This window comes from Triturus cristatus, chromosome 8 (assembly GCF_964204655.1).
Source record: "Triturus cristatus chromosome 8, aTriCri1.1, whole genome shotgun sequence".
Lineage (NCBI taxonomy): Eukaryota > Metazoa > Chordata > Amphibia > Caudata > Salamandridae > Triturus > Triturus cristatus.
The window spans coordinates 344,420,757-344,445,378 of record NC_140591.1 but is presented as its reverse complement, the minus strand read 5'-3'; the positions used below and the strand labels follow the sequence as shown (position 1 = coordinate 344,445,378).

General features: G+C 44.9%; 2 protein-coding genes across 2 annotated transcripts in view; both read right to left on the bottom strand.

Moving 5' to 3' along the window:
* The window catches only part of LOC146802102 (cilia- and flagella-associated protein 337-like), a 521,178-nt gene that overhangs the window by 289,639 nt on the left and 206,917 nt on the right, over positions 1-24,622 (bottom strand). The window contains exon 9 of the mRNA XM_085621663.1: positions 487-532. Within this exon, the coding sequence (XP_085477789.1) occupies positions 487-532 (46 nt within the window). The remainder of the gene's footprint in view (positions 1-486; positions 533-24,622) is intronic.
* Positions 12,144-13,699, bottom strand: LOC146802103 (uncharacterized). The gene is made up of 2 exons (XM_085620655.1): positions 13,267-13,699; positions 12,144-12,958 (listed from the first exon to the last, which is right to left on the bottom strand). The coding sequence occupies exons 1-2, from the start codon at positions 13,697-13,699 to the stop codon at positions 12,144-12,146; spliced, it is 1,248 nt and encodes a 415-aa protein (XP_085476781.1).

The following is a 24,622-nucleotide window of genomic DNA, read 5'->3' as shown; positions in this document are numbered from 1 at the left end:
TAATGTGGTCTTGACTATCTCATCAGGTCATATTCTATCTGTGGCTAAGTTCCTAGAAATTCAAAGTGTGTCCCTTCAAAAAATTGGAAAGTTTAAACAGGGTAGTATCCTGCATCCAGGAAAATGGTTGTACTTGTACCCTGGTCTCATATGCCAACCACTGAATGAATTCCATTAAATGGTGTCAAGTGCAAGGTTTAGAGGTAATTTCTTGGAAATCCTTCAGAATCGTTGACTTCCAAAGGTATGGATTTAAAAAAGGAACTCAATATTTTTTTTGTCACAGCCAATATTTAGCAGCAAATTTCCCAATTACATGTTACTGAATGATAAACATCTGACTTTCAAGGATTATCACTTTAATAATAACCTCTGGCAGAATGAAGTTCATCAATCAATGGGAAGGGTGCAATGCTAGAGACTATGTCAGTACTTTAACCTGGTGAGGTATTTCAGTAACAAAATGTAAATTCTTCCAATATTTACCTGGTCATCACCATAAAGAATAATGCATTCATCTGGATCTGTAGAGCTAAAATAAAGAAATGAAAAACACATTGCCAGTCAATACTTTGCATTAGATTTTCAGCCTGTAATGATTGAATTGATTACATACTGTCCGAGGACTAAATGACAGTGCTGAGAGATTGGAACAGAACAGTAAAGAAAGAAGACAAAGTAGAGCACTCAAACGAATTGAAAAACCAAGACCCACTATGTCAAAAGGAGGTCTGCATTAACTTCAATTTCCTAAACTATTTAAACTGTGATTATAGGACAGAGTATTAAAAATTAGATACGTTTAAGAAAGAAACTGCGTATTTGGCTTCTTGAACTGTTTAATATGAATATTTCTAATTAGTGTTGAGAGAATCTTAAGATTAAAGTACACCCCTATTTTAAGCAATGTGTGATGTAATAATTTGCTTTCAACTGTGTACATATTTTTGCGTTTGGATTTATTCAGGTTCACACACAGACACACACGCACACACACACATACACATATATATATATATATAAGAAAATAAAAGCGAGAGTCTTTTAAAAATAGAAACCCGAGTCCTTGTGCCGGTATCCAGGAAATGGGGGGAAACTGGAGCTGGTGTTATATATATATATATATATATATATATATTATCTACTGGTGGTCGCCAGTAGATAGTTATAGTTAGGACCGAGGTCCCATAGGAAATCTGAAAATTCTATTTTGAATAACTTTGGCGCCGGTTGACGAATCCTCGCGAAATTTTCAAAACTAATGGGGCGCTCCGCTCAGCTCCTACCCTGAAAGTCTCGGGGTGATTCGTCAAGCGGGGGCTGAGAAACAGGACCTTTAGTCAAAGGTACAGCCCGAACGGCTGAACAGAATTACTTGAAATTTGGCAAAGAGGTAGTCCTCAGGTCAGGCATGTGCCTTTTGCATATATGGTGTCAATCTGTTCAGTAGTTCCTGAGAAAATTGCAGTTAAAAGTACATAAATATCTATAGGCGCGCACTGTGCGCGCACGGTGCGCGCACCATAACGTGCGCGAGCGTAATTCTGATTGGTGGTTACATGTCAGTCAACATTCAAATCGGTCGAAATCAGGAAGTGTCGGCCGCCATTTTGTGTGTGACAGTGAAAAAGAAAGGTGGAGAACTTGAAAAGGGGGCAGGGTAGAGAGTTCCTGACCCCCTAGCCTTTGTCAGGGGGTCCCTGAAGGACCCCGAAGGGTAAAAAAAAACATTTTATTTATTTTTCAAAAAATCGCGGGGTGCGCGCAGGGTGCGCGCACCGTGAAAAAACTTAAAAAAAAAAAAAAATCAACTGTTTATAAGTTTCTAGAAGATATTAACTATGCTGTTCAACTTTATCCAAATACAAAAAAAAAAAGAGCTGAGCCATTCCATATTACAGGATACAGTCAATCTATAACTATATACATAGGTAGTTTATTGTAAAATAAATATATAAAAAATATAATAATACATACATAAATTAGCATTTAAAAAAACTTACAAATTCACTTAAAAAACCATAGGTTTCACACACGTTATAGTTAGGAATTAGCATTTAATAAACCTTGCAAATTCACTTAAAAAAACATAGGTTTCACACATGTTATAGTTAGCTGGACATTTCACTCGTAAAAAACCATTGAAATTCCCCCGTTATAGTTAGTTCAGATAACTATAATTCGCGCGACCGCCACTCTATCACAAGGATGATGTCATCAGTGATGTCATGAGTGATGTCACTGACAATGTCATGAGTGATGTAATATGTGACGTCATCAGCAGTGGATTGCGGTCGCGCGAGTTATAGTTATCTGAACTAACTATAACGGGGGAATTTCAATGGTTTTTTACGAGTGAAATGTCCAGCTAACTATAACATGTGTGAAACCTATGGTTTTTTAAGTGAATTTGCAAGGTTTTTTAAATGCTAATTCCTAACTCTAACGTGTGTGAAACCTATGGTTTTTTAAGTGAATATATATATACACACTTCCACAGTGCATGTGCGGTGTGCAGCCAAAGCGCCGCGGGTGCTCGTTAGCGTCCGCGCCCGGACGGTAAATATCCAATCAACTCCAGTCCACTCAGCCAGTGACGGCACTCCACGTAGTGCGGCAATAAAGTTTTATTCAACCACCTCTCAAATTGCAGACAGTCACGTCTACGTGTTTCGGCTCCCACTGAGCCTTGTTCACGACACTCAACATCTCTCTGCTGTTCTTGTCTTCGTCTGCCAGATGCCTTCTGACAGTGATGAGTTTTTGGATACCGAGGCAACAGCCTCATTACTCCACATTCAGTTTGAGTTTTTTAGTTGCTGTTTCGGTTTTCTTATCGATGTGTGACACTTTGTCACAGTTGAGGTCTGTTCACAAGGTCAGCGCTGTGATGGGCCGCGGGTAGCAGGTAGTGATGAACTTTGGATGTCTGCCGAGGCGGTTGCCTTGTGACAGTGATGAGTTTGGGGTACCTGCTGGGGCTGCAGCCTCCTGGCAGAGATGAGTTTTCTGTGCCTGCCGAGGTGGTAGCCATCTGTCAGTGATGAGTTTTGGATGCTGATTTACTGTTTTGATTTCACAAGGTCAGCGCTGTGATGGGCCGTGGGTAGCGGTCAAATGGGTTAGCGGAGATGTCAGCAAATTTCCTGATCAGTGGGTTTTCTTTTTGATCAAATCCTTAATAGAAATTCTTGTTGAGTTTGCGGAGATGGTCGTCCAACATCTCAACGCCTAGATCTCTGTGGAGGTCTGCTGTTCTTGTGAAGATAGGAGCAACTGCTGCAATCCTCAATGCCTTGCTCTGCAGTATCTGTAGGTCCTTCCGAAGCTGCGGGTGGCAGCCACTTCAAACTGGTGAAGCGTACGTTATTGTTGGTCAAATTATTGCAGTGATTGCTCGCACCTTGCTCAGCATCGGCATTGACTTGGTCCTCAGAAGTGGGTATAATGAGAACAGCTTTGTTGTTGCTTTCTGGCAAGTCTTCTCTACGTGGTTCCTCCAGCTAAGTTTGGAATCCAGAGTCACCCCCAGGTAGGAGCTGCAGTTTTCCCATTTGATCTCTTCCCCGTTGAGGAGGATCAGGGGATACTTCCTTTTCAGCTTTTTGGTGAATAGGGTTGCTGTGGTTTTGCTTGTGTTCAGGGTTACCTGCCAGTCGCTGTACCATCCAGAGAGTCTGCTGAGTGATATCTCAAGGTTCTTAGCCACTTCCTTTTCGCTGAAGGATTGGGAGATGACTGCAACATCATTGGCGTAAAGAGCAAGATCAGTCTTCTTTAAGTCCGTGGGGATATCATTTGTGAATATGTTAAAGAGGAATGGTCGAAGCATTGATCCCTGAGGCACTCCAGCAAGAATAGGGCGTGACGTTGAACATTCTTTTGTACCGCCACGTGAAAGGTCCGTTCCGACAAGTAGCTAGACAGCAGCTTGACCAGGTAGCTTGGAAACTTGAGCTTGATCAGCTTGTAAAGCAGTCCCTTGTGCCATACTCGGTCGAATGCTTTGGCTACATCCAGAAAGACTACTCCAGTAGACTTGTTGATGTTGAATCCATGGCTGATGATGTCCACAACTCGGAGAAGTTGGTGATTGGTCTTTCCGGAACCCAAACTGTTCTTTTGCGAGGAGGTTTTCGCTTGTCGCAAAGTCCCTGAGTCGGGCGAAGATAACTTTTTCAAAGAGCTTCGATAGGCCAGATAGCAGACTTATGGGGCGGTAATTTGCGTCTGCAACCATTTTATATGTAAATAATAAACATAGAAGACTGCTTTGTCTTTGTGTACAGCCGATAAGAAATGCAGCAGCCATTTTGTAACATGTTTCTCGTCATTGCAAGTGTACTCGGATAATACCCAGTGCTACATAAATGATATAATATTAGTAGTAAAAACTGAAACCAAAAAGAAGTAAAGAACAAAAATGTACAGGATGGTTACACAGAGAGGATGGTGACTGAATAAACAAAATGAGAAGTCTATAGTGTAACAGTGAAGCAGAATGCATACTAATTGCAGAAAGCAATTTCCCCAACATATACTGCAAAACAAAGGCTACATAGAAATACAGGTCAAAGGTCTGACAAGGAGACAAAAACAAAACATATAAAAGGACGGAAAAGAAAATAACAAGAAAAAGAAAAATGCATGCTGAAGCAGAGAACGGAGACAGGAAGGATAGAGTGCATCTTAGATGATTACAAGTAAAGGGAAAGTAACAATCACATACAAAAATAATGAAGTTGTTAGAACAGTCGAGTACAGAGATCTTTAAAGTAACTCTAAATGCCGTGCGGATTAATGAATGGTAGTGAACACATCATGAAAGACAATGATTAGTGAGGTCCTCTGTATAACATGAGTGCATGTTCCTTAAAACCACCGACGACAAAAATGGTCTATTGTGTGCCAGAAATTAAGGCATGGGGATGTGGGTCCTTATAAATGGAAAAGTTTAGGACTGAGAGTAGACAAGCTGCAATAACACATGAGTATTTTATTTTAACTTAAACCTCCCCTGTCTCCAATCTATGGGAGATTAAAAATCAGGGGATTTTCTGACCAATGGCACAGTTACAACTAGAATAGATACACGCAACATATTCTGGATTGCCCCAAACAAAGCAGACTGGGTTGTGTGTGTTCTGGTTCAGAGAGGGTATGGCTTGTTTGCCCGGGTTAGGGTGGCATAACAGCGGGACCAAGACTCATTTGCATATTAAGGCTCACTGTCTGGAGTGATGCAGTGGATAAAAAACAATAGAATGGAATGTGGCCCTAAGTGAATGCGAGTGACTGAGACATTTGTGAGCATTTTGTTGTTTAAATAGAGAGCTGAAATGTGTTACGCCACTGACTCTACCTTTAGTTTCTCTACCTCCCTCAGAGTTTCTCTCAGAGTAGATCTTTAACGCCCAACCGTAAGCTCCAGATAGGTATCTTAGAATTTTAGTCTTATAATGTTGGTGTCACTCCCGATTCTAGACTGGTCTCACCCTATAGTAATCTGTTAGAAGAATATGTGAATGCAAAAAAGTGGAGTTAAAGGACGGGGCCAGCTATTCCAAAGACATAAAACGTCAATATTAGAGCATTACGTGGTCCGGAGCAGCTTAACCATCAACACGCTGGAGCCTCCAGGTGAAAGTCTTCAATGTGTCACACTGTGAAGGGCTAGTCTTCATAGGGCTAATAACATTTAGGAGCAAAGGAATGGCCCACCTCTTCTTCTGATGTCTCCAAGCTATAGGATGGGTACTCGATATGCAAGTGTACAGAATGCAGACTCGGGATTCTGCATTCTCCAGCTCCACAACTCAACAACTCCAGTTGTTTAGAAGAACAAATGAATTACAGAAAAAAAATCCCCAAGGATTCAAGCAGAGTTCTGGGCAGGGAAGCATGAGATCCAAATGATGAAGATTAAAGACCTGAATAATTGGCCAGAACGAGCCACAAGCAAGACTAGTGAAGTTGTGAAGTGCTCCAAAACAATACCATCTCGTTAATTAGACAAAGACCTGGAAAGGAAAGGGCAGGACCCAGAAGTAAGTCCACCTTGATGAGTAGGCAAACGTGAAGTAAACCCAGTCCGTGGCAATTGATTCAAAAAGGAATATCTGGACTGGATTGCTTCATACATAGAAAACGGACTAGGAGTACCAGAGAAATGCAAAATTGCCCATCTGCTAACGCAGGCAGCTTCAGAGGCCAGCGGCAAAGTCATGGACACCCCACTTCGGGGTGGTGAAATGTTCCCACCTTCTAAGGGTGCTAAAAATGGTGTAGGAGAATCCCCACAAGTCCAGATGTCGCACACAGGAGACTCCCTGGAACCCCAGCAGTACCCACAAAAAATGGAGCACTGAGAAGGTAGTCTGAGAGAAGGCTCTGAGATACCAAGCACAGGGCAGCGACCAGGCTGAAAAAGGAGCGTGCTGTGCCATTAGTCTCAAACACTTACAGGTACTAAAACATGTTTCAAGTGATGCTGCTTAAATGGTTTACTCTGCTCCTGTAACCTTTTGCTATACAGCATAGTAACAGTGCAACCATGTGGCACCAAAATCTCTTTATAAAATGAAGTACATAAATAACACCTAAGATGGACATCCTGTGGTGAGCAGATATCCTACAATACTATAACTGTTCAGTTGATAAAGGTTAACCAATGTATATATCTTTATTGAGTGCTGCCTTTGTCCCTTCAGTAACAGAATTGCAGAACTACACATGGGACACAAACGCCATCCAATCTTGCAAATGTTGTCCACAACCTAGCTGCAAATGTAGGCAGAACAATAAATGCATTTTGGTATTTGTGGCAGTTACCAATCTGGGTACCACATAGGGAACACAACTAACTTCGAATTCGGAAGAGGATGAAGGAGACACGCTACTGAGAAAAATCTAGTGGAAGGGTATTTGCAAGCTCTGGGATCTCTCTTCAGCATCCTGTGTGTGCCCTAAAATGTCATGAAGCAGAGGGATAAACAGTAAGAGGTGGGAGCAATAAAGTAAAAGAAGCATTGGCAAAGACGTTGGGTGAAGACCTTTTGACTTTGGCAATGATTATTTTGTGCGTGAATGTTTTGTGTATGATACCAGACATTGAGCAAATACAATCATTGTCTAAAAGCTGTCTGTGTTAGTGTGTGTATGTGTATTCACTGAAAAAAGATAAAAGTGGGGGTATACCTGAGGAAGGTAGTAAGATTTTAACTTGCAGTGACAAAGTCTAAGAAATTCACTTACAAAAGCACTACCATTTACAAAACAAAAAAAAACTGAAATGCGCTCGTTAGACAATCAAAACTTGTACTGCCATAGATTTCAGATATTATTAGTGATGTACTATATGAGATCATAAACAGTGCGGCACAAAGGTGCAAGTTCTACTTCTGTCAGTTACGTGTAACTGGTGCATTTCAGTGTTGTTCTTTTATCTAAAGAGCAGTGCTTTTTGGTAGTGCCACAGAACTCCAACCCCCATGTTTAAAAAAAAAATCAATTTAGGTCCTGGGAGAATCCCACAGGACAAAAAGGAAGAACGCGCTGGGTTCTGAGGGAATCCCGAGGGACCTTGACACAACAAAAAATAAAAACCGATTTTAGTCCCTTGGGAGTGTCACAGAGGTTCCCCTGACAAAGGCTATGGTACCAGAGTATCTCTACCCTGCCTTTTAAATGTGTTTTTAACAATATTGTTAGAACTGAGTCCTTTAGTCCTGTAATAGCAGCAGCAACATGTTGCAGCCTCCAATAAAATCGCTTGGTCCAGCAGGGCTCCCGCGCACCCAACCAACCAGAATTCTTTTTTCTCATTTTTAGGTCGAGCCTGGGCAGCGCATCCGCTGCTGCGAGGCATGCAGTATTAGTGTATGGAATAGAAACCCTGCCCACTCTCCGCCCATGTTTTCCATTGGCTTGTGTCATTGCCCTTCGTAAATGCTGGCTTCTGATTCGTTTTTAGGCTTGTTGTTCCTCCTTAGTACCGCCATGTCTTCATTTGTAACCTCCCATGAGGACTGGCCCTTTTACTTTGGTTGTTACATGGTACGTCTTCTTTAGGCTGTTAGTACTATTTTCTTTGATGAGCTTCTCTTACTGCAGAAGGGCAGGAGGGTCTATTGGGCTCAGTTGTGACCACTGGCTTGTTTAACTTGTTATTTCTAAAACTGTTGGCTCTTTTTGTCAATGTGCATATCACGCACAGTTAAACAAAATAAGCCGTATAACTTGCATTCTTCTATGTTGCAATCGCGCGCTTTGCATGCTTTACCTTTAATAGTAGCTTCCCCCACCTCCTACACAGCACTAGCGGGACAATGGCGGCTCATTCTTGTTTTTTTAACTTTAAAGCTGAGTGTGGCACCCGCTTCAGGGACACAACACTCATTTCAGCTTCTAACATGTTTGTAAAACTTTGTCTTCTGAAGCCGGTGGGAGCCTGGGGAGCTTACACTTCCGGTCATCCGGGGGGGGGGGGGGGCTTTGGGTCAGCCCTCTTGGTCCAGGGGTGGGGGTGGTGGAGCATGAGTGAGGCCCGGAAGGGGTGTGTCTGTGACTTGCACCGTAGTCCTTTGTTCCTTTTTTTGTGGCTTGCTCAGTTCCACGGTGTTCCTTTAAATCTGTCTAATTGTGTGAAGTTGCTGTGTCTATTGTTTCATCGAGTGACCTATTTGGGAACCTGCTTTAAAACGTGTATTCTATTCACGTTTATGTATTCCCCGTTAGAAGGCTTGCGTTATGCCGTTAGGGTTGTTCTCAGCCCCAAAGGAATCTATAAATGGTCTGTACTTGGTGTAGTGAGCCACCGGGCCACTGCACTACATTGTTGCACCCTCTACTCCCTGGGCTGGGCTCGGACCAGGGAGTATAAATAAATAGCGACGTCAGCGCACGTGGCTGAAGGAGCGGACTGAGCAACGGAGTGCCTGTGTCCCTTATTGTCCGCCGCAGCATAATTAGGCCGCCCCTACCCTTGCCCTCTTAGCAGTCGGCTAACGCCCCCAGTCACAAGCCCAGGGACCCCCACAGGAGCCCCATCACACCTGGCAGCCTATCGGGTGAGGTCCCTTGACTGAACAACCGCTTTAGCCCCTGGTTCATTGTGTGATCTTGGTCGAGTACGGTGCCTGCTATCTGCAAGGGTGGGGAGGTCTCTGCTCTCTCGGGAGCTAACCACAGTAGCATTGTAGCTCCTGCTGTCCCCGTCTTCCTTGTTCGAGCGCCACAGGTGTCTGTGCCCCAACAACCAGGGTGTCTGCTACAGTCAAGCAACCACCGATGCAGCAATTAAAAAACAAAAGCAGAATTTTTGGCACAATTCTTCACTAGCGACTTCCCTCGGGGACTGTTAAATGTATTTAAGTTCAGAGGAGTGCACATACCTTCGCTCGTGTCATATAATGTGACGGGGGAACTGGTTTTGTTAGAGCCAGTGCTGTAGCTCGGTGGGTGCAGCGTTTGCTGCAGCTGTCTCGTACAATCTACACGTCACCGTTTCAAATGCCAGAAGAAACGTCTCCTCGTTTTATCCTTACGTAATAGCTTCCACGAGTACCGAGAGCAAACATTACTGTGGACTATTAAAAAAAGAAAAATCCTTTCTACCTTCCAAAATTGTATCTGTGACCTTGCTCGAGAGCTGCATTCTGAGCAGGTCGGAGTTGTCGCGGGCCTTCTAGGGGTTGTGAAGTTTGTTGGTGTCAAATAAATAACCCGAAAAACATGCCGGTTAAAACTTCATACTGTTTATTCTCAGGCCTTCCCTGCACGGTGTGCATGTGCTGAATAATATAGATTTTTAGTTTTAAAAAAAAGAAAATTAAAAAAAAAGACGAATTTTAAAAAGTAACAAAATATGAAATCCGTGGTTTAAGACCCAATCAGTATCACAAATGCTATTGACGTCAAATGGATAGTTCCAAATTGAACTTGTCCCTGTGCCCATCAGCTCTCATACAGTCACATTGGGTCTTTAAAAACCGGGCACAGCAAAAATCATACTGTAAGTGCTTTACAGGAGAATGATGAGTGACGTGAATGTATCCTCTTATTTAGGTCTGGATGGGCAGCTGCAACTGTTGCTTCACTTTGTGATCAACAGAAAAGGGAGTTCTTGTATTGCACTTTTTGCCTTGGGGGAAAGCTTAACACAGCAGGATGAGTTGGTCATGGTGAAAAGCCAACAATAAAGGCCATAGGCCTGATCTGTATATTGTTATGATAAAGGCATTAGGGCTGGTGTTTTTATGGGGAATTATATAGAGCCCTTATTCCTTAAATGGTGGATTGATATTATGCTGTGTTAATGCCTGTGAGCGGGCGCATTGGCACATGACTTAGGATTTTGGTGTTGATTATGTCCTTTCACAAACACTGGACGTATAAGATTTGCACGGTCATAATCTTTACTAGACTAACTTTGCATATGTATGAAAGCAAAAATTAGTCGCAAACGCTGCGAATCGCAAAAAACAGCGTTTGCGACTGATTTTTCGCTATTTCATATGTATGACACATTTCCAAACTGAAAAATAAGAAATCGCTAAATTAGCGATTTCTTAGGCTGCGAAACAAGAAAACTGCGAATTTCCTAGCGAATACCTAATTTGCGATTCCTTAGCGTTGCGAATATCGCTAACAAGAAATCGCTAGCTAAGAAATCGCAAACACATGTATGAAAAAATCGCAAATTGCGATTTCACGAAATTCGCTAATTAAGAAATCGCAATTAACACCAATTGCTTGCAGGTGGTAAACTGGTGCAAGGTACAAAAACCAACACACCCACAATGGCTGCAATGTACGTGATAGCCAGGAGGCTGCGTATTCGGGCCCTTGCACACAGGAGAATGAGACAGGAACGTATCTTCAGGCTGCGCATCACCCTGTTACAGAACACTGAAGAGGAGATCTATGACAAGTACAGACTGCACCCACAGACCATAATGGACCTGATTGAGGAGCTGAAACCCCACTTGGAGCACCCTACTCGCAGGACACAAACAATTCCCACACATGTGCAGGTCCTGTGCTCCCTGCACCTCCTCGCGTCAGGGAGTTTTCAACGGGTCATAGCGGAGGTTGGTGGTGTGTCACAGAGTGCACTTTCGCGCTTCTTCCATGCCTTCCTAAATGCAATGCTACTGAGGCTCCCACATCACATTTACTTCCCCACCACCCAACAGGCATTACAACAAACGATACTGGACTTCTACCAGATTGCACGTTTCCCCCACGTCATCGGCTGCATTGACGGGACCCATGTGGCCATCACACCCCCAGCAGAAACTGAATATGTCTACAGGAATCGGAAATGCTACCATTCCCTCAACATACAGATTGTGTGCAACGCTAAGTATCACATCACCGACATCGTAGCCAAATACCCCGGCAGTACACATGACTCCTTCATCTTCCGACACAGTGGAATACACAGACGTCTGAGTGCTGGAGAGTTTGGGGAGGGGTACCTGCTCGGTAAATACATTGCACACATCAATACGTCCACTACATCAGTTGAGGGGGGGGACATTGACTCACCTATTGTGTTTTTTTCCATGCAGGTGACAGTGCCTATGCAGTGCGCGACTTCATCCTGACCCCATACCTGGATCCTGCAAATGCAAGTGAGAGGAGCTACAACAGGGCACACAGATCTACACGCTGTGTCATTGAGCGAACCTTCGGAATCCTGAAGAGCCGCTTCCGGTGCCTGCATAAGAGTGGAGGCGCACTGCAATACAGCCCTGAGACCTGCTGTAAAATCGTGGCAAGCTGTGCAATGCTACACAACATGGCAATGAGGAAAGGCACCACAATTGATGTGACCGATACAGACACATCGGATGACGAGCGCCCTGCTCCCCCTGCCAGACCAGCACCAGGAGTTGGGGCAGCTGCTGGACGCCAGAGACGGACTGAGATCACACAAAACTACTTTTAGGTGAGTATTGAGGAAATGAGACTACAAAGCCTGATGATGTGTCAAGTGTTTAATCACACTTAACATGAAAGAAAATGTAATTGTCCCCAGCACATGTTGTACACACAGTGCAGAGAAGGCACAAGAAATAGGGCAAACAGCCTTTTGCGGGTTAATGCACCCGTGTTGCAGTCAGTGTCCCCGCAGATGATCACCTCCGTCGGTGCCGTCCAGGGTGGTTGACCCCCATGGTGCGCCCTTGGCCTGCTACCTGTCTGCCACTGCGGCGTCTTTCACCTGGCAAGGTTGGAGTGATGCTGCTGCGACTCGATGTGTCCTCACTCTCAGCAGAGGCCATTAGTGCGCTGCCACCTGCATTGGCTGTCTGCAGCTGTTCCACAGCAGTGGTCACCTGCGCCAGCCCTCGCGCTATGTCCTGGCAGCAATGTGCCATGTCCACCTGCATGGTTACGCTTCTGCGTGTGAGTGCGCTGGTGGTGGTGCAGAGGCGGTTGACTGCCTTGGTATAATTGTGTAGCCGTGCATTGGCACGTCGTCCAGCCCTGTCATTGGCAGCTTGGGTGTCCCTCAAAGTGGCACAGAGCTCTCGTATTGCCGCTACCATGTTGCGATTGTCCTGATGTAGGCGGCCTAGCTGGCGATTCATTGACCGCATTGCCTTGCTTTGCAGGCGCTGTTCCTGCAACATGCACTGTTCCAAGCCGGAGAACACGGTGCCTTCTCCTTCTGTTGCAGTGCTGCTCCTGGGCCTTGACCTGGAAATGGCCTGTTCCCTTTGCCTTGGTGTTGGTGCGTCATGACGGGGCATGTCTGTCACACCCTGACTCCCCTCTCTCCTGTCGGTGTCATCGCCTGTTGCTGGGACTTCATCCTCAAATGGAGGCAGTGGGGGCACATGTGCGCGCTTCCTGCGCTGAATTGGCTGCTGCTCTGTCTCATCGCTGGAGTCCGCAGGGTCTGCAGGCTCCTCTCCCTCAGCGCTGTCTTCTTGTGGCATGGCGTGTGCTGTGGATGTAAAGGGGACTATATGAGTTTGTGTTACTGTCTGCATGTGGCACTCAATAAAGTTACAAATCTTTGACGGCTAATCTCTGACACATTTCTATTCAATGATCCCCAAAACACATATGCTGCATTTACTTGTGATGGTGTCATGGACACACAGTCAGACACAGTACTACGAGTACCATGATGCATTGCTGGGTGTGCTGTAAGACCTGGGCTGGATTGGCATGTTGGGAGTTAACTATGCGCATTTGGGGGAGTGTGCAAGGGATGGGGAGGAGTGCAGGGTGATTTGGCATGCATCTTACCTTGTCTGCTGGATGAGGGGTCGGAGCTGTCGATTGCAGCCACACCACCAACGCTCTCAGGCAGGAGGGTTGACTCCACAAGCTCCTCATGGGGGGTTGGCTGCTCTGCAGTGGATGGTCCTCCTCCAGTCTGACTGGCATCCTTGAGTCTGGCTGCCACCCTCTCCTTGGACCTCTGGCGCATATCATACCACCGCTTGCGCAGCTCCTCGATGGTGCGTGTGGTGACTCCAACAGCATTCACCTTGCTCTGTATTTCCAGCCAGATTTTCCTCTTCCTGGCCTCTGGGACTTTGAGTGCCTTCTTCCCAAACAGGAGCTCATGGCTGCAGACCATCTCCTCAATGAGGACCTCCTGCTCCTTTTCTGAAAACTTGTGTTTTCTCTTTCTTTTTTCTGCATCTTTGCCCTGCTGGTTTTGTTTGGGATCCATTGCTGGTTGCTGTCTCCAGGAAAGCCTCCTCACACTCCACAAGCAGCCTCTGGGTGTGGCTCAGGTGAGCAGGTGCAGGCAATCACTACAGTTTCCTGTTTGTGATGTCATCAGCCTGCACCAGGCTTGCAGATTCCCGTTTTTGCGATTTCTTATTTAGCGAATTTCGCTATTAAGAAATCGCAATACGGGATTCTGCGAATTATTTGCGATTTTTAAGGAATCGCAAATGATTAGCGATTTATTTTATACATCCCGTTTAGCGAATCTGATTTTGCGAATCGCAAATTCTCGCAATTTGAGATTCGCTAAAGGGGAGTTTGATACATATGCCCCCAGGTCCGTGTAATAAAAAATAAAAAAAGCACGGAAATTCTCTACATATTTATACAAAGTTTTAAGTCCCCCACTGTCTGTTCAAGTGTCATTCCCTTTTTGCTTTTTTATGATAGTAAACTACATGGGGCAATCTGTTAGCCCATTTCTGCCAGTTGCTCAGTTGGTCTGCATTTTGCCTGTTCACGGGCACATCAGCATTAACAGGAATGCACTTCAGTGTCTAGGTTGGTGGCCAGTCCTTTTAGTTTTTTTCTTCTTAATGTCCCCGTGCATTTCCTTCTTTTTTTTAGGTCGAACCTGGGCAGAACATGCGCTGCTCTGCGAGGCATGCTGTATTGAGGTATGACATACAAGCTCCGCCCATCTTTTCCATTGGCTCCTGTTACTGTTCTTGCAAAATAGTTGCTTTTCATTTGTGAAAAGGCTTAGTAGCACTTCCTTAGTACCACCTTGTCTGCATTTGTAACCTCCCATTACGACTGGACTTTTAACTTGTGTTGTTACACTGTCTGCTTTATGAGCCAGTGAGCACTATTTTCTTTAATGAATAATGCGGGTCATTGGCGGCCGCTTCTTGTATTTGCAGCGTGCCCACACAGCACTCGTGGGACAATGGCAGCCGCTTCTTGTATATGCAGCGCGCTGTGTGTGCTTTAACTTTACTTCTGGGAAGGGTATGCCCAGACGTGGGACCCGTGCTCTCCATGCCACTGGAATCAAGCTATCCTGGCTGAAGAGGGGTGAAACCCTGAAACCGGTCCTAGGATGCTTGTTTCCAGTCCAGGGAGGACCTGGCTTGGCAGTTCGGGCTGGACTGTTCCCATGAGGCACAGGGACAAGACTGATTTGCATATGGCTGGGTTCAAACTGGAACGGCATGGTGAGCAAAAAAACGATGGATTTAGGCCCAGATCTCTGTAATGGGGTGAATGTATGACATTGTTCTGCATTCTGTCCATCAGCGGTTGTTTTTGTTTTTAACTTTAATAGTGGCTGCCCCCACACAGCACTCACGGTACAATGGCGGCCGCTTCTTGTTTTTTAAACTTTCAAGCTGAGTGTGTCGCATGCTTTAGGAACACCACGCTTTCTGTTTCAGTTTTCTTTTCTTTTTACTTTAATTCTCAGCACGACACCCACATCAGGGACACCGTGCTTTCTGTTTTAGTTTTTTTCAAAACTTTAAAGCTGAGTGCGGCGCCCACTTCAGGGACAACATGCTCTCTGTTTCAGCTATTTTTTTGTTACTTTAATGCTGAGCGTGGTGCCCACTTCAAGGACACAGAGCTCTCTGTTTCTGCATTTTTCTTTTTTACTTTAATGCTGAGGGGGGGCGCCCACTTCAGGGACACCGCACTCTCTGTGTCAGCTTTTATTTTACTTTAATGCGGAGCACGGCGCCCTCTTCTGGGACACCGCACTCTCTGTTTTAGCTTTCCCTAATGTGCTGCAATGCATTTGCAATGCAATACGTCTCGCAATTGTGAGATTTTGAGCTATTTGCATTTTAAATGACAATGCCTTTTAATTATGTGTTTGAAAAACCTGCAATAATAAAAGTAATTGTCATTTACAATACCAATAGGTCAAAGTTTCAAAAATGTGAAACCTGTTGCATTGAAAATGCTTGTTTCCTGTGAGAAAAAAGATCTGTAAATATTGAACCTTCGATTTATGTGAAATGACTGTACAGAATTAGGGCAAATCACATAAAAGCACGCTTTATGTGTAAAGATATAGCTTTGTACCAATACTGGTTTAATTGTATTTTTTTTGTATCGTTGCCTAATTTTCCCTATGGGAAATGCTTGGAGAAAAAAGGCTGCTATATATATATATATATATATATATATATATATATATATATATATATATATATATATATATATATATATATATATATATATATATATATATATATATATGTTAGGTAAAAATATACCATTTTAAACAAGAAAAAATACCATTTAGAATTGTCTCAAGCAACTATAAGTCGTGCCCTTAAGTAACTAAAGCTTGCACCCCAACCAAGCAAAATGTTATCAATGATGTCATCACATATATTGCATTGATGTTATTGGTGGTGTCATAAACCATGTCTATGGCGACATAGACCATAGGCCATGTCATGAGTGATGGGATATGTGAATTAATTAGCAGTGGATGGCGAGGGTGCGAGTTATAATTACCTTAGGGCATGAGTTATAGTTATTTGAGATGACTATAACTGGTGAATTTCTGTGATTTTGTTCATTTAAAATAGTATGTTTTAAGTGACATTTATTATGATGTCATTTTAGCCATTGATTTTTACAGTGAATCTTTAAGGTTTTTTTTTAACTTTAAAATGAGATATTAATACTATTCCTAACTATGACGTCACTTTACCCTTTGTTTTTTTCTGTGAATTTCTATGTTTTTTTCTAGTAAATTAAAGTAAGATGTCCCTCATCATGTATGGCATGGGGTTGGGTGCAGGGCCTGGCCTGTGGCACTCCGCGGTCACCTTACCATCCCCCGCAGCACATGGCCTTAGGGTATACGTTGTGTGATTGGCTGTAGGTCCAGGCCATAGGCCAGAACCTGTGCGCAGCCCCCCCATGGGCATGCACAACTGACTATGTGATGTAACAATATAAATGGTGTCAAAGTGTCAAAATACCAAAATATAAAAAGTGGGGCTATTGGCTTTATCAAGGCATCATCACATCAACACATACACAGCAGACCTACTGTCTGTCGAAAAGTCACAAATAACTATAAACAAATCTATAGTTTATAAATTCACACATTGCAATGTTTAATAAAAGTGATTGTCATAAAATATTTTTAATAAACCCACATTAAAGAAACATCAACATGTCTTTGAGGCTTTTTAAAAAAAAATGTAGGCTACAAAATGCAACTATAAAGCCCAGCACAGGGGCTCCCTGCACTCCAGCTGAAGAGCATACAGTTCCAGCTTTGAGTGCTTTAAAAAATATGGTAAGTTCTCCTGGGGTCAGGGATTCAATGACCCAGGAGGCTTACTTTTTAAAAAATGTTGCTGTGCAGCTCCTGCACTCCCTGCAGCCCCATGCGCCAGCAAAAAATAAATGACTGGTGGGGCCCCTTCCCCTTCTAGGTGCACCAGCAGGAATACAAAATATAATAGGAAAAAGCCCTAGGGCATTATAGGGCTCTCCTTGCATGGAGCAGTAAGTAATAAAGGAGTGGCTTCTGCGCTTATTTATTATTAATATGTATGTATTTTTTTTTACGGTGTCCACCTGGGGCACCCGGAATACGTCCAAATGTTGGCGGCTACGGGTGAGGCTCCAAGGCCCCCGTGATTTCTGCCAGCTCCCTAGCCAGTACCCATCCCAGGTTCTGGCTCCCGGGATCATTTCATTTTAAAATTGGGTGTCCTGGTGCCCACCCTGGGCACCCGCAACATTTTCCAATGTTGAGAGTCATGGGGGGAGCCACCAAGTCCCCCGCAGCCCCCCAGCCAGAACCCATTGTAGTGCTGGCAGGAGCTGGCTCCTTTACGTAGCTCCCACCCGAGCCGGAGTAACATTTTTTTCTGCTACCCCCTGATTAGTAGCAGAGGTGTGTTCCCCGCCTGGGAGAGTGCAGGCAGGGAATAAAGTTTATATTCACTGCCCACACTCTCAGGCATGGAACAAGAGTGTCCCAGAGGATGAGGTCCCAAGCACACTGCACCAGTCATAGGGCCCCTGGGGATGGAGTCCTCCACATCCATGAGGCTATGGGAGAGGGGTCCTCATTTTCCTCTCCCCGATAAAACAAATGCCCTGGGGGATGATGTCCCCAATGCCTTAAAAATGCTCTCAGAGGGGGGCCGCTTACCTCCTCTTGATTTGTTCACTGGTTGCTTTCCGAGCTACCACTTTTATTTTTATGACCAATAGGTTTCAACCTGAACCAGGTCTTTTATTAGAGATTCAGGGACAACTCTCTAGGGCAGTATGCTAGGAAAGGCTGGGGTGGAGGTGGAGCGAACTGGTATTTAAAGGTTGACATATAGTTGAATCATTATACCATGGATCGTGGACAGATCACGCACCCCTAGAAATCTTTTTTTGGAGGCCTCGTCCTTTTGTAAAGTGTTTACAAAGCTGTCAAAGTGTCTCATTTCATAGACATGCAGCGCAATGGGACGCAGATTTTAACTTTTTCATACTAACTATAGACTCAAAAACTCAAGCATAAAAAGTGTTCTCGGCTAATCAGCGAGGAGAGGTTGTAGGTGTCACACATGACATAGAACTAGGCCAGGGCAACATTTTAATTATGCTGATGCAATTCACTTAATTTTGGGAATGTAACATTAGACAAAATACCCAAATATATATATTTACACCTTTTTCGCGACAAAACTTTACCACAAGTGCGTAGGAATAACGAGTGACTCCTGCATGTGCCACTTGGGATTTTGCGAATTGTTTTTTACCCCAAAATGTGTGCTTGCATCAAAAACTGATTTGAGGATGCATTTCGTGCTTAAATATTGCTCTAAATGACGGATTTGCACACTGCATAATTATGCGTACTTGTGCGTTGTTTTACTGACATGTCACCTACTTATGCAAAAGCAATTTATGTCAATTTTGCACACTCCTACATAGAACCGCATGGCAGTTATGCAAAGTCAATGGAAAAACATTTGTGCATTGTAGTGTGACCAATAATATTTATTCAACAAAAAGTTGTTATACAGTCTTATCATGAATTTCGAATTACTTCCCTACCCTATTCCTCATGCAATGAGGTAGATAATCTTCATGAGAGATCACTCTAAAGTGTATTTTTTTCTTAAACTATTCCTTTTCCTTAATACAACCCTCTCTTTCTCCAGAGTTAGCACCATAAAAGGTAACTCTACTACATTAAGTTCTGTTTTGGTTCTGTCTCCACTGGAGACTGGCATTTCTACATGTAATGAAAAAAGAGTGGAGGCTCCACCTCTCCGCCTTGTTGCTGTAGCCTGCAGGGCCTTGCCCCAACAGGAAGGGAGTCCAATAAGGTAAGTTTCCCTGAAAGTGCCTTCATGGGCTAAGGGCTGGGAGTCGCTCTCCTTAGCCCCACCTGAATCTCTGAGCCATTCGGGGCTAATTGCTCCTGCTCTGGAACACAGTTCTAAAATACTCCCCCACCTTATAAGAAGTCACAAGGATCTTCTGGTGTTATTATCCCAGTCAAGAGCACAGTACAGTAGACCTCAAAGCTCTAATGATAGCGATCCTACAAAAACTGCTTGCTGAGTCTAGATTAAATCATAGGCATCGAAAGAGATGCAGACATTACTCTTCTTCATCCTCATAATCTTCTTTGCATCAGGATGATGCTGTATTAAAAAAAGTCCACTGGGAAGTTGTTTTGTGGTGAACACATGGGAGACATTTATGGCCATTTCAGAGAAATTCTGGATTTTCCTGAGTTGGAATCTGAACCCAGCACCAATGGTGGTATTTTTCAACAATTTCACAAGTATTCGGTTCCACATCTTCCCATCCTCCAGCTGATTAAGGATTTAAAAAAGACAGAATGGAAGGACATGGAAAAAGTGATTATTCCTAGACTCCTTTCTTGGCCTTTTGACATTGAGGGTGCTGATACAATTTGCCACAGTCTGTGAAAGTGGATTCCCTGGTGACTCATCTGGGTGGCATAATGTTATCTTTTGGAAACAAAGTTACACCAACAAAGTCTATGGGTTGTAAAGTGGATAGATTTTTCAACAATGCATGTTCTTGTTTGGCCGTTTCCAAGTGGGTTGTTATTTATGGCACTTATGTTTTCCATTCACTTGTCTAAGATTTCCATAAGTTGCCTTTGGCAATCCAGAATGGTGAGGATATTGCTAGAATTTGGACTACTATTGAGATGCACCCTAAGTTCCTTTAAGATTATTGGGGTTTTCGACCGCGCGGCTGCCAGCTGTGCCACAGATCGACCATGACTGCCTGCGAGGCGGGTGCCTGCGCCGTGGAGGTCTGGAAAGGTTGCGGACTGGGCCACTCCCCCCACCCCCCCCCCCTCCCCTCCCTGCAGGGGTGCGACGAGCGACTCGGGACTCCGGGATTGTTACTGCGCTAGGAAGTAGTGCGCTCTCTTGGAGCAAAAAGAATATTCATGACATGGAAAAAGAGTGAAAAATTGCGAAGGAGGGGGTAATGACAGCGCCCGCGAATGAGACTCCACGCGGAGTAAACAAGAAGCGCGAGCATGATCTGCAGCCTGTCATGCAAACCTCTGGCAGCAGCGCACAACACGTAATTCAGGGACCAGATCTAAGCATATATCAAAACTAAACGAATGTTTGACTGGCTCTGTTTCTTCTGCAATATGGTAGCGCCCTCCTGGGAGACTTGATAGGATTAGGGTGAGCGATCTTCAGAATTAAGGGAATATATTCACATCAGGCAATCTCCCTTGAATGACTGAAAGGCGAGGCATTGCTGACAAGACAGACAGAAGGAAAGGCAGCACAAATATCAATGAAACGCCCTCCCTCTGATCTTATGCCTTCCAACATAATATACAGGTCCTCGTGTTGAAGAGCATGCAATGGAAAGAAACAGGAAATGTCATTAGAAGAGCAATTGGTACCGCGCAAAATTAAGAAGCAAAGTGACCTCTTGCTGGTCTATATGTTCCCTCCCTACTTTAAGTTATGCCGTTTTCAGTGACACACTCTGAAATAATCAATGTACTCCTACTGATGTCATTAATTGGAACACAGCAGGTTTTATCTTCTTGCATAGACGTTCATTTTGGGAGGCCAGAGGTATCTCCTGGTGCCCCAGTCTTGCAAAAAGAACAGATGGGCAACCTGACCTGACAGTTCGGGCTGGACTGGTTCCTTGAGCCACAGGGTTAAGACTGATTTGCATATGGCTGGGTCCAAACTGGGGTACCACAGTGAGCAAAAGAATGAACTTTAGAGCTATCTGCAAATTGTGCAATTTTAAATCCTTACCGAGCTGATGTAGAGGAGACACTAAGAATTTGCCCCTCATTGCTGCAGGATTTTGGGACACACAGCCACTCGTATTCATTTCTACCTTGGTCCAGGATGCTAAATGAAGCATAGCTACACAGCATTGGGCCTTATTCACAAGGAGCTATCACTGAATTAATGGCACTTTATTGCAGCCATAGTCGTGATAAATTTACCTCCCCATTCACAAGCTGGTGCGAACAGCCCACAGCACCAGTTTTACCCGCGATAGCAGCCGCAAAAAAACATCGCAACAGAGGATCCCCGCAACTATCGCTAATGTGATGCAGAGTAGGCGTTCCCGTGCCGCGACAACACCACCCCTCAACATTCTCAACGACCAGCCCGATTGGCGATAAGAACACAAAACCGGTGATAAGGTGCGACAGCACCAGGAAATTTACACTTGCTCTGACCTGGTGTTAATGCGGCGGCGATCGATGGTCCCTGAGCGATGAATTGGGAGTGCGGACTGCCCTGCGTGTGCCCTTGCATAGGCGCAACGCTTTTGGTGGGGCGGCCACGATTTCATAGGGAGTGGAGCTGCTGAGGAGTGGCAGGCGGCCGATTCCTGAGTTGCCCCCCCGACGAGGCGAGAAGGACTTCCTACTACGCGAGGGGCGCAGTAAATGAGCAGCGGCTGGAGGCGAGTGAAATGCGCATTGGACAACAAAGGAAGACCCACACGCTTACAGGAGTTTCCTGACGTCCTGCCAGGAGAGCTGAGGCTCATGTCTGACTTTGCTGCCTGCACTGTTGACCTGATGGTGGTGAGCGAGAGGACGGCTCGCTGCAGATTGGGCTCTGCCTGTTCCGAATCCTCATGTACCAAGGGCAGGCTTGGTCTGTGCTCATGTAGGGTTTCCTAAACAGATTTAGGACTGCATGCGTGAGCTGACCTTTGCAAAAGATTCGTGAGCTGAAGTCAAGCTGCTGAAATAAAGCTTGATGAGATTTTGAGCAGCAGCGTGTAAGAAAGAGATGTCTGGCCTTGAAACGCAGCTTGACAGGAGAATCAGCTTGGCCCACGGCTTAGAGTGCCCTTCGGGTGAGCAGTCGCTCTTTCTCGCCAGTACAGGATGGTATGGACCAGCTGCGAACAATCACAGATTGTATTCACTGAAAGGTTGAGTCTCCCGATCGAAGTGTGACCCCCTTCGCATATTCACTTTGTAGACATAAAGCACTGAGTAGCCAGAGTCGGACATATTGTGGGCAATGGGTGTTAAATCGCAAAAGGTGAGCAGAGGGGCCGACTGGACATCAGCCATTGTTTTCCTCCTCATCTTGTTTTTCTATGCTTATTGAATGGTTGGGCCCCGGAGGTTTGGGATCGCCATCGGCGTAAATCCTGAGTAAACCCTGGAATTCGAGCCTATCAAACCAAGCTACCTGCTTCATATTGCTAAATATGATATAATATTATAATTTGAATATAATATAATTGCTCCCCCACAGACTATTGTTTTTGGATTTTATCTTTTGCTTTTTGAGGTTTGTGTTTGTTTACCTTTTTAATTTGCTCCAATCTTACGATGTAATCTGTTTTGCTACCTAATCTGCTCTTGATTTTTAATTCCTCCCTTGGTTATCCTACTCCCATATTTTATCGTGTTTGCTTAACTATTTAATGTGATTCATATTTGCACTGGAATCTTCTTTTACTATCTTATCTGCGCCTGACTGTATTTCCTCGACTATTTGCCCCCTTGCTTGATTCATCATATCTACCGTGCTTGTTTTACCTTTTCTACCTTACTGAACATCAATGATGTAATTCTGTTTTGCTATCAAATCTGCTCCTGATTTTATTCCTCTCTTGCTTAACACCACCTCCTTATCTTGCCCCCGATTTTTCGACCCCACACTCTCCCAGCGCGCCCCTCTCCTCTCCTTCCCTACCCCATCTCCTTTAACTTCCTTCTCTTTTCTCTGTCTCCCTCTCACGTCCACCCAAAATGCCCCTTCACAGCACTGACCATCACCCTCAGGACCATACCCTCTCTAAACACGGCCCCAACTCCTGGACCATTCTCTACCCCCCAAAACATGCAAGGAAAAATTTCAAACATAAACTCCTCATCCGCAACCCTGAAACACTCATTGTCGATAACTACCTCAGCCTCACCTCCCCCATTATGACCAACTTCATCTTCTACTCCAAACGCCCTTCCAAATGGAAGAGCATCCTCCTCCAACACCTCCCTATCTCTAAATCAATCAATATCCCATATGGATTTAAAATATCCACCGCTCCCTCCCCAGCCTTTCAGGGTGATATTGATATCTCCATCTTCAAAACAGGTAATATCCTTATACAAGCCTCGCCTTCACACCTCTCTATCTTTGAACACCACTTTAGCACTATGTCTCTCCTCCTTAACCATTCAGCGCCTAACTCTCCTCCTACCCAAGCAAACAGAGCCCCCCAAACCTTTTTCTCCCCCCTCCCCCCACTCTACCTCCACTCTCAACCTCTAAAAAATGACCTCACCATCTCCCTTGACCACCTATTGATAACGACTACCCCCATCCCCAATGACCTACTTCTCATCCCCCACTTATCTCTCTCTCTCCCCCTAACCCCCTTAACCCTTACTCCTCTGACCCCTCCATGAATAACGGTAGCCCCAAACTCCTGTCTCCTACTTATCATTCCCTTCCCATGACCCGCCCTCCCCCTGTTCAGGAAACCTCCCTCCCCTGACCCAACCACTCACTTACTCCACCGTCTTTTCCCCGCAATCACCTATCACAAATCCTCACCCCCCTACCAATCCCATACAGTCTCTGATCCTCCCCTTCCCCTCTTCCCACCCCCCTCAGGCTCTACCTACCCAACCCCCCAACCCCGCACCTCAACCCCCAATAAACACCTATCTTCCTCACACACCCTCACCCCAACCCTCAATAATCACACATCCCCATCACACCAATATATTTGTTTCTCACTCGCTTCATGCCCTTTTATCCTCTCTGACCACATCACCTGCAGATTTCTGCCCCCTGTTTAACCTAACCCCTACACTCTCACTTAACAGATCCACCAGCCATCACTCCATACCTACTACCCTATCTCCCCCCTCACACAGTAGGCCGCCACCAGCAACTAATCACGTCCACTCCCTATCCCCAGACCATTCTCCTCCCACCTCCCACGCCCCTTCATTACTTCCCTGTACCCGGACTACCCCAAGCCTACACAACACTGTATTCGTCCTACCTACTTTAACTTCCGAACCCCTCACTCCTCCCAGCCCTGTCACCGCTCACCCCACACCATCTACCACATCTCCCCCCTCTCACATTAGTCCACCCTCTGCAAATAACTCAGACCATGCACTCCAGATACCCCCCTCTCCTCAATTGCCCAGATCCTACATAACATTAAATGTGACCTATCTAATTTAACTACGGAATTTGCCCAACTCAGAAAAGACTTCTTTGTCCACAGCACCAGAACCCTCCCTTACCATAAAACCATCATCCTCCCTCCCTCAAACATCCCCAGTAACAAACACAACCTTTGGAGATCACTCCCTCTCCGATACCGTAAGCATAGACCTCTCCGCACCTCG